The sequence below is a fragment of the Leucoraja erinacea genome, chromosome 17, assembly GCF_028641065.1.
Source record: "Leucoraja erinacea ecotype New England chromosome 17, Leri_hhj_1, whole genome shotgun sequence".
In the NCBI taxonomy this organism is placed as follows: domain Eukaryota; kingdom Metazoa; phylum Chordata; class Chondrichthyes; order Rajiformes; family Rajidae; genus Leucoraja; species Leucoraja erinaceus.
This window is the reverse complement of record NC_073393.1, coordinates 8,844,140-8,860,543: the sequence shown is the minus strand read 5'-3', so window position 1 is coordinate 8,860,543 and position 16,404 is coordinate 8,844,140. Positions and strand designations below refer to the sequence as shown.

Genomic DNA, 16,404 nt, shown 5'->3' with positions numbered 1-16,404 from the left:
AACCGTCTCTTACAACATGGGATCACGGCGCTACTTAACCACCTACTCAGATTTTAATCTTGGTGATAAGTGTAAAAGATACGAGCGTATTTGCAATGAAATGAAAAGGATACAAATCAATGAAGTTGTAGCAATGGCCATGATAGTGCCAACAGGAATAGACTTCTGTGCATCCTTCAGGTCTCCCGATCTATTGGAACCTGCCATGATCCCTAGCAAATGAAAGCAGATGTTGGATAGTCAAGTGGGGGAAAAAAAAAAGTACATTCTGATTTTAAGTTGAAATATTATTTCCACTTTATTGTCTATTCAATTATACAAAGTACTAGGTAGAATACAGCGGAAAAGATTACAAATTATGTACAAGTAAATCTGCAGGTACAACCTTTCGGTGAGGATCTAAGTTTTTTTTAATTACTTTTAAGAAAAAATATACAACCTGCATTATGACAATTGGATTTCTATCACATGTCAAATAAAAATATTCCACAGGTCTCAGGTACAACTATTATTTGCAATGAAAACATTCTTCCAAAATAATCTTTGCTTCACATTATGTATTGCAAAGTAACTTGCATTGAACTAAACACTGAAAATAAATCCCCCTGCCCAAGGTCATTTGTTGCCGGTCCTGGTCTTCTCTCGCCTCCAGTTCTTAACCTCCCTGCCCACTTTCAGCATGAAAGGGGAGGGTCCAGACATGAAACATCACCTATCCTTTTCCTCCAGAGATGCTGCCTGACCCTCTGCGTTACTTCAGCACAATGTGTGGATATAAACCAGAATTGCAGTTCTTTGTTTCTACTGAAAATAAATCACTGTTTTGTTAGGGTCTGTCACTTAAAACGTTAGCTTTTTAACAATGCTGCCCAAAATGTTATTTTTCAGTGCTGCTAAGTTTTTGCTTCAAATAGGTGCACAAGTGCAGCTTCAATCGGTAAATTACAGTATGAATTAGCTTATCAGCACGTTTTTGGGATGTGAGAAAGAACTGGAGCATGTGGAATGTGGTTGGAAATGGAATGGGATTTGGTGAAGAAGGTGAAAGAGGTATTGTTAGCTATTAGAAGCAATCTGGTAGTGCTAAATTGAGAAGATCATCATTAATTAAATAAAGCTGCAGATTAAATAAATCTGAGAGGGTTGTTGTATTAATAGGCAGGGAATGTCACTTTAGGTATGTGATGTTTGGCGGACTGTGTGGGGTGGGAGGACCCGTTGCTCCTCCCATGCAGCACATGGCGATGCACAGGACAAAGGGGGATGATTTGTATATAGTTTATCCTGTCAGTACACAGTGTGAGTGTGCAGTCAGATTCTGTGTGTACAACCATTTTGAGTTGTCTTGCTGCCAGCATTGAGTAAACCATTAAGGACTTCTGTTGTAAATTAAAGACTCAAGTTTTGTGCAGACCTAGAAAATGAACATGAAAAGATCTTTTGAATGCATGACCTTAGCCGATTGGGAAGTTGAAGATGCTGTTTGCATTTTAAACAGTCATGTGGAAACAGTCAAAGCGGAAACAAGGAAATGTTCAGTTTAGTTTCCCTTTCCCCCGACTTTCAGTCTGAAGGGTCTCGACCCGAAACGCCACCCATTCCTCCTCTCCAGAGATGCTGCCTGTCCCGCTGAGTTACTCCAGCTTTTTGCGTCTATCTTCGGTTTAAACCAGCATCTGCAGTTCCTTCCTACAGGGTTCAGTTTAGTTTATTGTCATGTGTACCGAGGTACAATGAAAAGCTTTTGTTGCTTGCTAACAGCAAATGCTGGTTTACAAATAAAATAAAGTGCTGGTGTAACTCAGCGGGCCAGGCAACATAACACAATAGCAGGTGTTGTCAACTGGAGGATCTAAATATCTGCATTTCAGGATTTGAGCAGCAGATGGCATTGTTGCATTTGTGTGGCTAAATGTTAAATGAATCACATATTTTGAAAGAGAAGTGAATAGATGACTGCTTGGCAGACATGTACGATGAGGTGGGTGGTACATGGGTTCCCGCAGATGTACCAAACTTATCAAGATCTATTGAACAAAATCTTTCAACTGTTAGTCGCAAATGATAGTACCCAGAAAAGCGGAATCAAGGAAGTTTTATCAGATAGGATGATGACAGCGATTTTTCTCCCCAATTTTAGAGCTACGAAGAGATTTGTTAAGTCAAAAGGTGTATATTTAAGAAAGCAGTGTTGATTCAAAGAATAGGAAGGTACTACCTGGACAGCTTATAGGTGGACTAACCAATGTTAAATGTCTTCTGCACATTGCAATATTGGAGGAAGAGAGTCAAGAGTCAAGAGTGTTTAATTGTAATTGCAGCAAAACAGTACAATGAGAGTCTTACTTACAGGAGCATAACAGGTCTGTAAACACAGCACTCAGTAGATAACAACAAACCAAAATATTAAATACATTTAAAAAAATCAATATTTATGCCAAAACTAAACAAAGTAGTGAGGAATAGAAAGGTTCTGTTCATTTAGACAAAGTGAGGGTCAAGCACATGCAAACGTGAGATTTTTAGGGATTTCACAAACCCGCCATAGTTTTCAAAAAAACTATCACAATAAACTATCTGAACATAGTTCAGTACACCGCAGGAACAGGCTGTCGATATGCAAAGAATGGAGGGATATAGATCGTGTGCAGGCAGAGGATATTAGTTTATCTTATCATCGTGTTCAGACATGATAAACATGATCAATATCCTTCCATTCCCTGCTTATCCATGTGCAAATCTAAAAGCCTCTTAAATGCTGCTCAGGTCTGCCTTTCAACTGCTAACCCCAGCAGCACGTTCTGGACACCCACCACTTTGTGTAAATAAACTTGCCCCTGCACGGCTTCCTGAAACTTTCCCGTGCTCAATTTAAAGCTGTGGCCTCTAGTCTTCGACATTTCCACCCTGGGAAAAAGATTCTGATTACCTACTCGTGTTGTTAGTGTGTGTATTTTTGTTACCTTTTATAATGTTTTAATCTTTGGATTGAAGCTCTTTTATACTTGTATTTCTTTAACATCAACTGACCAGATGATGTAGATACTAACATAACTAACTGCAACTGTCTTTGCTGGCTTACATATATGGGTACAACACTGGTGCCCTACGTTATTTTAATTTATGCTTTACTTCTTCCATTTCAAGCTTGGCATCATGGCTAAAATGTAGATGATCTACGCTAAAAGTCCAAACAGCAGTGTGTGCTGTATTGCAATTGCCTGACAATGTATCAACAGTTCAGAAGGGAGAAAGGGAGTTACTACAGCACTGGTAGACAATAGTGCTGGAGAAATTCAGAGGGGCAGCAGCATCTATGGAGCAAAGGAAATAGGCAACGTTTCGGGCCCTTCTAATTACTACAGCACTGTGTCTATTCCTATCTCGAGATCAACCTATCCTTTCAGAGATTCTCATTTTGTCGCACAAACCACTCACCTTTTCTATAACTTTAAACTAAACGCAATTTTTCTACTCCCCAATTTTAACTCCCTTTCGACAGATTGAGTATTCCCAATATTTTATTACTTTTACTTTCAGACTTACAACAGTTTATTTTGATAGTTGATGGTTCCGTTTTTTATTGGTATAGAACCAGTAGTTCTTAACCTTTTTGGCACCAGTACGCACATACGTGAACAAAATACTGTATGTGCTATGTACCTTTGTTAGGTTCCTAAACATGGGCTCAACAAATTGATATGTTATTTGTGTCCCCTTCATGACCCCCGACAAAGCCCCAAACGACCCCCATATTAAGAACCACTAGTTATAGACATTAAATAGCCTCCTTTAATGCTATAGATTTCTTAGATTACTGATTTCAATTATGTCAACTCTTTGTTCATTGTGCCTTCGGTTGCACTTCAATAATGCATATGGGGTCTTAGATATTGGATATAAAAATTACTATATACAATGCAACTCTCATTGCATGAAGTAACAGAAATGCATGTTGGTCTCATTGAAATTCAGAAAAAGTTATGTGCAAAACATCCCTCTGGTTGCTTCATAGAACATTAACATTTGTAACAGAAACAAATTAGGTTATGAAAATATATACATCAGTTATTCCTTTATGTTATTGGTGCAAGTATTAAAGTAAATATTCCATTAGGTCACAGGAGAAGTATTTCGATTAGGTCTAAGCCTATTTCGATTAGCACCCAAGCATTCATTGAAAAATGTTAAATAAAAAGTTTAGGAATGAGTGAAGCATAATGATAATTGCAAAAATAATTCTCCAATGGTAATATTCAAATACCACTAATAACATACCTAAACAAACTGCTTTAGTTATCCAAAGCAGTGTTCCTATTTTGATCATCTACCTAGACCAAAGATTCACTGAACAGTTTCCATGTACCAAACTGTACACGTGTAGCAAATATTATTGGATTGATCCACCTCAAGTTCTGAAGGGAAGACCTTTACTACTATTGCTGAGATTTTATTTGGTCCTCTAGCCATTGCATTGTCTAATGTTCTCAATCATTTTGTGATGTGAAGTGTGGATCAAATTAGGTAAAGGCTAGATTCTGCGCTGGTGGGGAATCTATTATAAGTTGTCACAAGATCACCAGACAGAGCAGGGAAAAGGATAAATACTTTGCTCAAAGTTCCCTTGAAGTAAAGCAACATTGTGAGAACCTTTAAGATGAGGGTGGAAAGATTTAATAGGAACCCGAGGGGTAACTTTTTCCACAGATGGGGGTCTGGAACGAGCTGCGTTTGTCATATCATGCTATGTGTGCATATTCTGTTGTGCTGCAGCAAGTAAGAATTTAATTATTCTATCTGGGACATATGACAATAAAACACTCTTGACTCTAGTTTAGGCGGGTGGCATTGCAACATTTAATAACATTTGGACAGGCACATGGATAGGACATGTTTAGAGGGATATGGGCCAAATGTGGGCAGGTGGGACTAGTGTTTATCGGACATGTTGGTTGGTGTGGGTAAGTTGGGCCGAAGCGCCTGTTTCTACGCCATGTGACTGTGGCCCATGATCTTCCAAGGAAAAACATTTGCGATTGTTTTGAAAACCTCAAGGCTGTGAATATATAAAAAAGGAAACCAAACTCTTTTGAAATCTACCAACCGCATTCCCCTACGGATCATTTTTGGTACCAGTAGAAAAACTTCCATTAAGTTCGGACAGGATTTGGTTCCAGACATGAAACACACTGGCACTAATTTATCAAAGAACTGCTTAAATTCATTACAAATCCTTTACAGTGATTCAAGTATTACTCACCAGTTACTGAAGGAAAGAAGATCCCTACTAACATGGTGAAGGTAGTGGTGATGTCTGCAAAAACATACACTGCCAGATTTTTCCTAGATCCAGCAGCCTCAACAGAGTGCAAAGAATGCTTTTCGAGCACATCTCCTTTGTCCATGTAGTTGCTCCAGAGATTTCCTATGTCAAAATCAAAGATTACATTAGGAAATAGGAAATATAGGATGCTCATTTGAATAGCAGGAGGTCCTTAAATTGAGGTTACAAGATCGGCTCTGTTTACTCCAGTTATTTATTGTTTACTCTAGCCACTCTTTGATGGGGTTTATTCGATCTAACTAAGAATCATTTATGAACTATGATGTTACTAAATTAACAGAAGCATCGAACAAAACCATTTTGAAAATAGCAAGTTAATTGATATGATTAATCCCAGAAAGTACTGAATAACATTCTGTATCTTTTCTAACACAAATAAATAATTCCTTTTGACATAAATGTTATAGAATGCTCCACTGTCAAATCTGTACAAACCTTTTATTATGCCACTAGCCACTCCAGGAATTCCTTGGACTTCTGTGACGTTATTTCGAACAAAATATTCATCACAACTATCGGTCACATTTTTAGTGCAGAATATATCCCACAGTTTGGTGGTCACTACAGTGTTGTTTTCTACTGTCGTTTTGGCACAAACATCAAACAGATTTCTGGAGAGAGTTCGATTTCCCAACATGCAAATTCTAAAAGAAAATAAGAGGACATTCTTTTAACACCAACCTTCATTAAACAGTCTTTGATTGTTACACACCAGTGCTGAGCAATTGTTTCTTTTGCTGCATAGTTTTAACAAATATTTCAAATTTATCCTCACTCTAGTTCCAACAATATTATTATAGAATGATACCGAGAAGGGCGGCACCATGCCGCAGCCGTAGAGTTGCTGCATTACGGCGCCAGAGACCTGGCTTCGATCGATCCAGACTTGTGAACGGATAACTGTGGACTTGTGAACTGACACTGAAGTGCTTATCTGTACAGAGTTTGTACGTTCTCCATGTGACCTGCGTGGGTTTTCTCCGGGAACTCCAGTTTCCTCCCACACTTCAAGGACGTACAGGTTTGTAGGTTAATTGGCTTGGTATTATTGTAAATTGTCCCTCGTCTGCGTATGACAGTGTGAGTGTGCGGGGATTGCTGGTCGGCGTGGACCAGATGGGCCGAAGGGCCTGGTTCCGTGCTGTATCTCTGGACTAAATAAAGGAACTCATTGAACCCACTGTACCTCTCCAAATCAACTGTTCAATTAAGTGGACTTTCAATCTTCCCCTCAGGGTACTGATCCAACTTCCCTTTGAAGGTGATCATCAAATTGGGTTCCACCAATGTTTTCGGTAATGTAATCCAGTCACAATTTACTCTGCTATTTCGCCTTCCTTGTCTCTTACCAATTTTGTCCATTATCCAAAATACTTTTTAGTGGATCAATAGCATTCATTATTTTGAATAACACTTGTGAAACATCCTTTTTCAAAGCAATATTTTTACTTAAGTTCTGGATAATGAATGACACCCATGTAAATGGATAAGATTATCATCACAGGCCAAATATAAAATAGGATAGAAATAGGAATACTTTGTCACATGTGACTAAGCACAGTGAGATTCTTTGCTTGCATGCCCAATGTTTACAAATAGCAGCCACCTATGCTGCTGACAAAGTTTGTCCTTTTGTCCCCCCTCCCACAGCAGTTCCCCCATGCCGGGTTCCCATGCCATTGTCCTTTGTCCCCCTTCCCATTGTCCATTGTTCTTCCCCTCTCCCCTCACGGCAACCCCCCCCCCATGCCGGGTCATAAAGAAGCACCTTCTTTCTAAATCCTCATCCAAATGTATAAATTATGTACACATTCCAAATTCTCATCCCTCAGTCATACAATGTGGAAACTGGCCTTTCCGCACAACTTGCCCACGCCAACCAACATGCCCCTCTGCCCCTCTACACGTGTCCCACCTCCCTACATTTGGCCCATATCCCTCTAAACCTCTCCTACTCATGTATCTGTGTAAGTGTTTCCTGCGATAGCTCTAGTCTCAACTACCTCCTCCAACAGCTCCATACACCCACCACCCTTTGTGTAAAAAAGTTACTTCAGATTCCTATTCTTCCCCCCTCACCACCCTTGGTAAATGATTGTACCTCCCGTCATCTCTGGTTCTTTTGCACATCTCCAGATTTGATGGAATGTGCATAATTAACCAGTATCGCCTGCACCTCCAAATCATTGCCATTATTCAGTTCTGGAATCAAGACTGTTTAGTAAAACTACCACCCTGACCATGAGTGCTGTCTGTGTGGAGTTTGCACATTTTTCCTCTGTCCACATGGATTTCTGCTGAATGTTGTGCACAAATTCACAGCATTTTGTTACTTCAACTACCTTTCTGACCAAAGTGGTTGTGAAACAATATTTTTTACTTACTTAAATTCTGGAGGATGAACAGCTGACTTAATGACACCCACATAAATGGACAGGATGGATATGATCACGCAGGCCAAAAATAAAGATGCAAATTTATTAACATATTTAACGCCAATGAAAACGACCAGGCACATGAAAATGAGGAAAACTGTCCCATAGATTCTCATGTTATTAAGCATAGCAGTGGATTCTTCATGCAGTTCAACAGGCTTAAATATAGCTGCTTTGGGCGCAATGTAGGCCTGCAAAATAAAATGAACCAGTAGAATTAAGACAAACGGCGGCAAAAAATGCGGCAAAAACAAGAGAAAAGTAATAGCAAAATAAAGTGAGCATTTCAACGTTCCGAGAATCTTCCAACATATACATTTATGGCCCAACTAAAAAAAAATAACCTCAATGGGGAACGTATCTTTCACAAATCCCTACTACTTTCCTTTGTGCAAAGCGTAGATTCGCCAACCACAGCGAGAAAAATAAGATACACCATTGGATATTTCCTATGTTTCTGCAGAGGGCAGCACAGTGGCACAGCTGGCAGAGCCGCTGTCAAGCAGTGCCAGAGACCTCGGTTCAATCCTGACCTCAGGTGCTGTCTGTGAGGAGTTTGCATTTGCATTTTCTCCCTGTAACCATGTGGACTTTCTTCAGGTTCTCCAATTACTTCCACATCCCAAACATTCCCAGGGTTGTAGGTTAATCGGCCTCTGTAAATTGCCCCTAGTGTACAGGGAGTGGATGCAGGAGCAGGGTAACAAAGAAATAGTGACAACAAGTGATCAATGTTCTGCATGGACTCGGTGGGCTGAAGGGCCCGTTTCCATGCTGTATCTCTAAACTAAATTACGTTAAACAAGGAATAAAAACATTGAATAATGCACAAGGATAAATAATGATTGCTATAACCCCATGCCTTATAATGGTAGTCACAAAAGAGCAAGAGAGCAATGCATGTAGACATTATAGTATTCACTTTTGATTCCAGGGCACACCAGCCTTCTTGCGCAAACAAAATTACCGTGACATAGTGAAACTCAATTAAACATAATCTAACTTTTCTTTTTAAACTGCTGGAGGGGCTCAACCAAAATGCATTAAAATTCCCTCAGATATCATGTGGTAGAAATCAGAAGCAAAATCCTGGATTTTCTCTTCATCACAAACAGCTGTAGCAGCATGGTAGACCTTCCCAAGATGTTATCTCCACTGCCACCACTATCAAACAGCTCTATGTCCCAGAGATACCCCACTATCTGCAAACTAACAAACTTGTGCTCATGGGAGCTACTGAGACTGGAAATCCCGTGGCCACAAGCCCCAATGCTACTGCTTTTGCGGCAGTCCCTCTGCATCAAAGTCAATCTACTTCCACCCTGGGTACCATTCAGATTCAGATTCAAACTTTATTGTCATTGTGCAGTGTACAGTACAGAGACAACAAAATGCAGTTAGCATCTTAGAAGAGCGACATAGAATATGAGCAATAAATAAATTTACGTGCATACAGTCATAGTAGTGCAATTATTTTTTTTCCCGGTGGAAGGAGTGTCCGGCGGGGGGGGGGGTGATTGGCAAACACCGAGGTACAGTGTTTAGTAATGCAAGAGCCGCAGGGAAGAAGCTGTTCCTGGACCTGCTGGTCCTGAGTTCTGAGGTGGCTAATGAGTGAACCACCAAGTCTTTCACAATGAGGCAGAGAAGCAGTTAACATTTCAGGCCAATAATCTTTCACCAGTCAATGGCCTATGCTCCCTAGAGGAGCAAAGGGTGTAAGAAAAAGGAGTAATGATGAAAGGTCATTTTCTGTATGCATTAGCTAAGCTTCTCTCTCCTTCCATTCTTTGATCGACTGGTTATTTACATCACCTTTTCAATTTCAGATTAGGCATTTACACTTATTCTGCATTTCTAACTCACACTATACCAACCAAGCCAGCATAATAAACTTTTAAAAAAAATTGCATCCACATTACTATGATTAAAACTGGACTGGTTTATAAAGCAAATTATACAAGTAGGATGTACAAGTAGAATCCTTCAACCTTGATTTTTTTTTAAGATAGACTGGGGTGGTATTATGAAATATTATGCATTCTCATGTCATGAAGCAATACTTTTGGTTTCTTAGCACATGAAACATGAAATAGTTATTGACGTTTACAAACCTTTTGCTAAACGACTTACCAGCAGAATTTCTATGGCACCAAGTATGTACATGGCTCCTGCAAAAGTTGTTCCAAGGTAGAAACACAGACCCACAGCTCCACCAAACTCAGGGCCGAGTGACCGGGAAATCATGAAGTAAGAGCCCCCAGCTGCAAGAGAAACACATATGAAGGGAACGGGAAATAGATAGACTTTGGTCGTGGAAGAAGGGTCTTGACCCGAAACGTCACCCATTCCTTCTCTCCAGAGACGCTGCCTGTCCTGCTGAGTAACTCCAGCATTTTGTGTCTACCTTAGATAATCTTTGGATTGGACCAATGCAGCAGGTTTCACTGCTGCCTTTTTTACTTTGTGATCAGATAAAAATCAAATAACTATTCCAGGAGACAGAGCGTAACCTAGAGTTTTGAAATATACATGTTCTATACTTTATATTAAATTTTATATTAAAATTTATATTAAAATTAACGAGACAATACATCTCAGTGTGATAAATACAGAATGTGACTTAAACAGCAACAGCAAAACGTCAACACAACTAAACAAAATAAAACCTCAGAACTTAAAGTATATACTTGGTTCCCAAGTTTCAAAACGGAATTGTTACCTGGTACAACTCCATTTGTTGCTATGGCACTCATCGATATGGCTGTTAACATCGTCTGAAAAATACAAAATCTTTTAAGATTGAACATTTTTTTCCAAATTAAAAATTGAAGCAATCCAAAATTTCAAACTGCTCTACATAAAATTCATTTTCTCAAAATGCCCAAGTAGCAAACTGCTTAAGCAAACCTCATTACAATAATAACCAGCAGGATCTTCAATATGAAACACCAACTTGATCTCCCCACAAATGGCCAGTTGGTATTTTTCTCAATTTCAGTTTTTATTTCATATTTTCATAACTAATGGCATTTTATTTTTGTGTAACCAATTTCTTGTTTTACCTGAAGAGGGCAGCAAATAGCAGTAATAAGGTTAAAGAAAATCTGAATCTTATCTCTTAAAAGTAGCAGTTAAGGGGCTGTTCCACTTGGGCAACTTAATTGGCGAGTTTAGAAGAGTTTAAAAAAATGACATGTTGAAGACCTCCTTTGACTATGTAGAAGACCAGCTTCGACTAGCTTTACGACTAACTTAGGGAAAATTGGACGCCGAATAGTGGAGAGTGAAGATGACCTCCTTCGATCTCCCTTCGACTATGATGAAAATTATCTACGACTACCTTCGATTACCCAAGACTAACATGCCGACCTACTACGACCTAATACGACTAAACCTACGCGTAAAAAAAAGTACCGATTTTTTCCATGGCGACCTTTTTTTACTTGTGGGCATTTTTTAACATTGAAAAAAAAACGCCGCGACCTAGCTGAGGCCTTGAAGACCACTCTCAAGCATGAAGGAGTTACGAAGACCTCCTACGACCCCGTGTCGACCATGCTGCGAGTACGAGTCGAGGGCAAACTCGCCAGAACTCACAGATTAGGTCGCCCAAGTGGGACAGGCCCTTTAACTGCCTGTCAGGGAATTTAACTGCCTTGCTATTGAACACAAATGTCTTGTAGAAAGTTAAGACAGCAAAAATAGCAGATTTTAGCGGCTGTTCAGAAGAGCAGAGAGCAATACACTGAACAACGTGATATCTTCAAATCACATTCTTAAAGCCTAATGTAGTGGATGGAAATTTAAATTAAAACAGTAAATGCTGGAAATGCTCAGAGGATAAGGTAGCTCAAGCAGAGAAAGAAATAGTACATTTTTTGATGTCAATAGCCATTCATAATAAATTCTGTTTCTATAAATAGTTTTCAGATTACAAGGAATTCCCACTGGAACAATTCCAGTACCTGATGTCGTGGAGTGTTGGCATTACTATCAACATCAGCTGGTTAGGATGTATTTCTGCACTGCCACTTTAAACTCAACAAAATGTGAAGTGCAGGAATCCATTTATCTTTTGTGAAGTACCAAAATGCATGCAAAGTTTGATGCTCTTTTAATTGTATTTTGAAGGTCCAGCATTTTATATAACTAAACCAATTCCCTTAATCCAAAAAGTAAATTAAGAAGTAGGAATTATATTTAATTGTGCAAATGGAGATTGCCTAAAATGCTGCTTTAACAAGCTGCTGTAATAGATGGGCAATGCAGATTCACCTTTGGCTTCTGTATTCTTCTTTGCATGCCGTACAATGTACTGTCTTGGACTAACATGGAGTCCAGGTGGATGGATGGCTGGTTTCCATAGATTCAATGGAGGCGTGGTGAGGGATAATGGAAACCAATTGATATGGTGGAAGTGGATTGAGTGCACTAGTACCAAGTCCCATTAATGGTCATTGTTGTCTGAACAGTGACCAGTAATGATTGGTCCTCCAATAGCTTATTCCAATTTCCCCATTGATGTGTAAATTTCTAGAAATTCGACCATACACATAAACATTGTGAATACTCTGATATTAAAGTTAACTAGATGATTGACCCTATTAATTCAGTGCACAGAATCTACCCTAAACTAAGGAATTACTTCAGATGACCTGGCACCTCATTTTCTACTAAGTCTTCATATTGCCTTCAACATCTAAAGTTGTTTTGGGAATACAACACTTGAATATAAAGAATATCTTTAGAGAGAGAAACTACAAGCTTTCAGCGATGGTTTTAAAATGGAGAGTAAATTTCCAATCTCCTCAGAATTATTCCAGCTGAGAAAGTTACAGATAAGCAAATGCCCTGTACCCTTTCGACCTTATTTTATTGTTTTATGATTTCCATTTGTCATTGACAACTGAAAACAGAATCTACTAAAGTAAACTGCAGTGTCAGCTACGCATGCTCAGTTTCAACCCTCTTTGAAGCACAGAATTATTATAATATGCATGACGAGGACTTTAAACATTTTAAGCACTCTACCCATCGCATTCTGTCTTCTTGAAGCGTTGCAATTTATCTTTGTCACTGAGAAAGTTTCAAACGGCACATTTAACAATAATAATTCAAAATAGATGACAAGTTACTTACGCAGCAGCAACACATGAGCACAATACAAAAAGATTGCAAGACACCTCCAATTCCGACGAGCCATGTCAAACGCAAAAATAGAATAACTCCAAAGATATTCTGCAGACAGGGTAAGTACACTCCCATGAGAGTTCCCATACTGGGAGACTAAGGAGAAAGGGGAAAAAAAGCTACTTCAGTTTTCTTCATTCAGGCTGTATAATAAAATCATAGTACAATGGAAGCAAGCCGTTTGCCCACCATGTTCCCACCATCCCCATACAACCATTTGCACAAATTGCATATTATTCTCCCCACGTTTCCAGTACCTTTACCATTTTTTTCAACACGCCACACACAGGGGGCAATTTACAACAGCCAATTAACCTACCAAAATGCACGTCCTTGGGGGAAACCGATGCGATCACAGGGAGAACGTGTTAACTTCACACCACACAGGTCAGTGCTGAACCTGGTCAAGAGTTGCGAGGCTGCTCAGTTATTTATTGGTCCATTTAATAACATACATGCTTGTTAAAGAACAATTATTCCAAGATTTGCACTTATACAAGATCTTTCACAACCCAAGGTTGGCCCAAAACACTTCAGAACCAATGAAATATTTCTGAAGCTTAGTAAGCATTGGAACAATTTCTCAGTGCACTTATACAAAAGCAAATCTATTTATATTTTGTACTTGGTCTTAGGATTGTTCAGCAGACTAGACATAAACAGCAATATATAGTTGTACTGAAAACAAGATCGGTCAACATGGTCACAGGAAGAACATTTTTACTATCATCGTAAATTTTAAGCAACTATAGCATTTTACACTAGCATCTGAATTACGCTGAAAAACATTTAAAATCAATGTTGGCGTTTAGTTTGTGTGACAACAATTAATCTTTTAATTTATGGATTAAAGGTCAAAGATTAGATATAATGTACTCAATACATTATATGTATTGAGTACATTATACAACGCACTACATAAAGATTACTGTAAAATAACGATTAGTAGAGGTATAATTACCTTTGGCGGTTTTTTCTTGGAAATATCTGCACTTTCTGCTTCTTCATGTTCCTTTGCTCCCTGAGTAATGTTTGTGTAATTAGCCAATCTGCTGAGCAGTGAAGATACCTTCGGTCGAATGTCCAATTCCTCCTGAAAGAGAGATAGGGAAAATATGCATCATTGCTATTAGACATAAAACAATAATTACTCAGCTTATGACTGTTTAATTTGAGGACTTTTGCTCTAATGCTCTTTGAGGGCACAGGTCGATTAACTTCATGGGCCAAATGGCCTCCTTCAACTTCATGAGATTTTCAAAGCCATTTTTCTCTATAAAGAATAGTGCCAATCTCTGTGTGTAGCCGTACACGCTACAGAATGGCCATAACGTATTTAGATCAGTCTTTTACATTTTCCTGGGATTTCTTTAGTAATTCGAGGAATGGATGTACACATATTGCACCTTCTCAATTGCTTTATTAATTAAACGATCTACTGATTTGGACATATGGTGAGATTATTTTAAGTAGTGCAACAGTACACACAATTCTTAGTCAGTGACTTTCCAGGTCTGACTTTTAGCTTAGAATATTTTATATTTTATGTTTCTTATATTTTTCTGCAACAGTATATAAAATCAACATTTCTCATTAATACACGAACAAAGTGCATTCAGTTCTCTTTGGTTTATAATTAACATACTAGTGATGCCTTGTTATGGAAGATTTACAGGATGCTATTTGATTAATTAAAGGAATGGGGAAAGCTAATATTTAGTGACTGGACATTAGGGAAAAGTAAGCTTCCCAAGGATAAAGGTTCCAGATTTATAATTTAAGCATCGCATTCTTAATGAAAGGGAGCAAAACACAGATTGCTACCAATACGTACTCTTATTATCAAGCTGGAAATGGTTGGGAAACGTTTTTGGCAATTTGCAAGAGATCTGCTGGTATTTCTCTTTTGGTCCTTATGGTGTCCAACAGCAGAACAAGAACTGGCTCTCAATTCCTATGCAATTAGTCCAAGGAATTTGCCCTCTGAACGTGTGCTAGGTTAGATCTGACAGAACACCGAGCATTCATTTTAATGTGGGAAGTAAAAGTATTGCAAAATGAGGTTAAGGTGTTTCTATTTTCAATCAATTGGGTTTGCCTTACAGTTTATTTATTTTATGGAAGTGTTACCAAGATTGCCTTAATGTTTTCAATTGTTCACAAAAGTAAAAATGATTAAATTACAAATAGATATTTTAAATTAAAGAACTAGTGAACATAACAGCACAAGGCCTTGATGCTGCATGGGTACAAGCCATTTTGAATCGGATAACCTCAGTTAGCATTGACATTGATAGTCTGTAAAAAATAAAATGTGTAGTCGTTATTCTTAGCGTGGCAGCTTGATATCTGCGGCAAGTTAAGCTTCCCGGGACAAAGATAGATTTTACTAAGGAGAGCAACACAAAATGGAACTCAGAGGGTCAGGTAATTTATGGGGAGGAAATGGACAAGCAACATTTTGGGCCCTTCTTCATGATCTGTTTGCAACTGAGAATTATACTAAATAATATGTTGAAGGTTCAAATTGAGGGAGACAATTCTGAATGCCGAGCAAGTTATTGTACTGAAAAGTCTTACCTCAAATAAGGCCAAATTTCTGTCATAATATTCATTTCTCTTCGAAGTGTCAGTGTTGTTAAGGAAAGGACTATCTTCTTTGTGGTATCCATGACCTAAAAATATATCATTCGGATCAATTGAAGAACAATTGAAAGGAAGCAACTGTATAAGAGCATGTTTAAAAAGAAGGGTCTGAAGAAGGGTCTCGACACGAAACGTCACCCATTCCTTCTCTCTGGAGATGCTGCCTGTCCTGCTGAGTTACTCCATATTTTTGTACTCCATACTTTAAGAGTATGCCATGACTTAGACTGGTGTGCATCCCATTGTTGTGGCACATTAAAGACAAAGTTAATTCCAATTTTAATCACGATGCCTAGTGTACTCACTTTCTGTTGAGTACATCTTACGTCGTTACAGCATAAGAAGCAGTTCCCACCCAAGACGTATAACCCCAACCATCACATGGAATCCTTACACACAGAGCTTTCCATCTAATAAGTTAAGTGAAATATCTCAAATTGCAAATGGAGTGGTTTTGTGCACTTCATTCACAAGTAGATATTGCCCACATTTGTTTTGTACAGAATTCTTATGGTCAGATGAAGAGCATGTCACTGTTTGGAGTGATTTTGTGCACAGATCCTCACAGTGAATCAACTTGTTCAGTTTTCTGCCATTTATAAAACCCTATCAGAACTTTACTCAAACATCTTATGATATTTTTAGGTCACATTCTACATGTCCAAATGTTCAAAGAGATTTTATGCTCAAAGTTGCCCATTCTTTCGACACTCATCAATTGTTTAATACAGCAGCCGAATAAATTAAATGTCCAATTTCAAATGCGAGTAGAAAAACAAATGAAGA

The 16,404-nt window shown here is 38.6% G+C and overlaps 1 protein-coding gene across 2 annotated transcripts in view; it reads right to left on the bottom strand.

Moving 5' to 3' along the window:
- Positions 1–16,404, bottom strand: part of slc12a4 (solute carrier family 12 member 4) — a 67,539-nt gene that overhangs the window by 29,672 nt on the left and 21,463 nt on the right. For both annotated transcript variants that reach the window (XM_055648449.1, XM_055648450.1), the window contains exons 2-10: positions 15,553–15,647; positions 13,934–14,065; positions 12,922–13,068; positions 10,502–10,556; positions 9,913–10,043; positions 7,729–7,970; positions 5,780–5,988; positions 5,261–5,425; positions 114–212 (exon numbers count right to left, since the gene is read on the bottom strand). In XM_055648449.1, the coding sequence (XP_055504424.1) occupies positions 114–212; positions 5,261–5,425; positions 5,780–5,988; positions 7,729–7,970; positions 9,913–10,043; positions 10,502–10,556; positions 12,922–13,068; positions 13,934–14,065; positions 15,553–15,647 (1,275 nt within the window). The remainder of the gene's footprint in view (positions 1–113; positions 213–5,260; positions 5,426–5,779; positions 5,989–7,728; positions 7,971–9,912; positions 10,044–10,501; positions 10,557–12,921; positions 13,069–13,933; positions 14,066–15,552; positions 15,648–16,404) is intronic.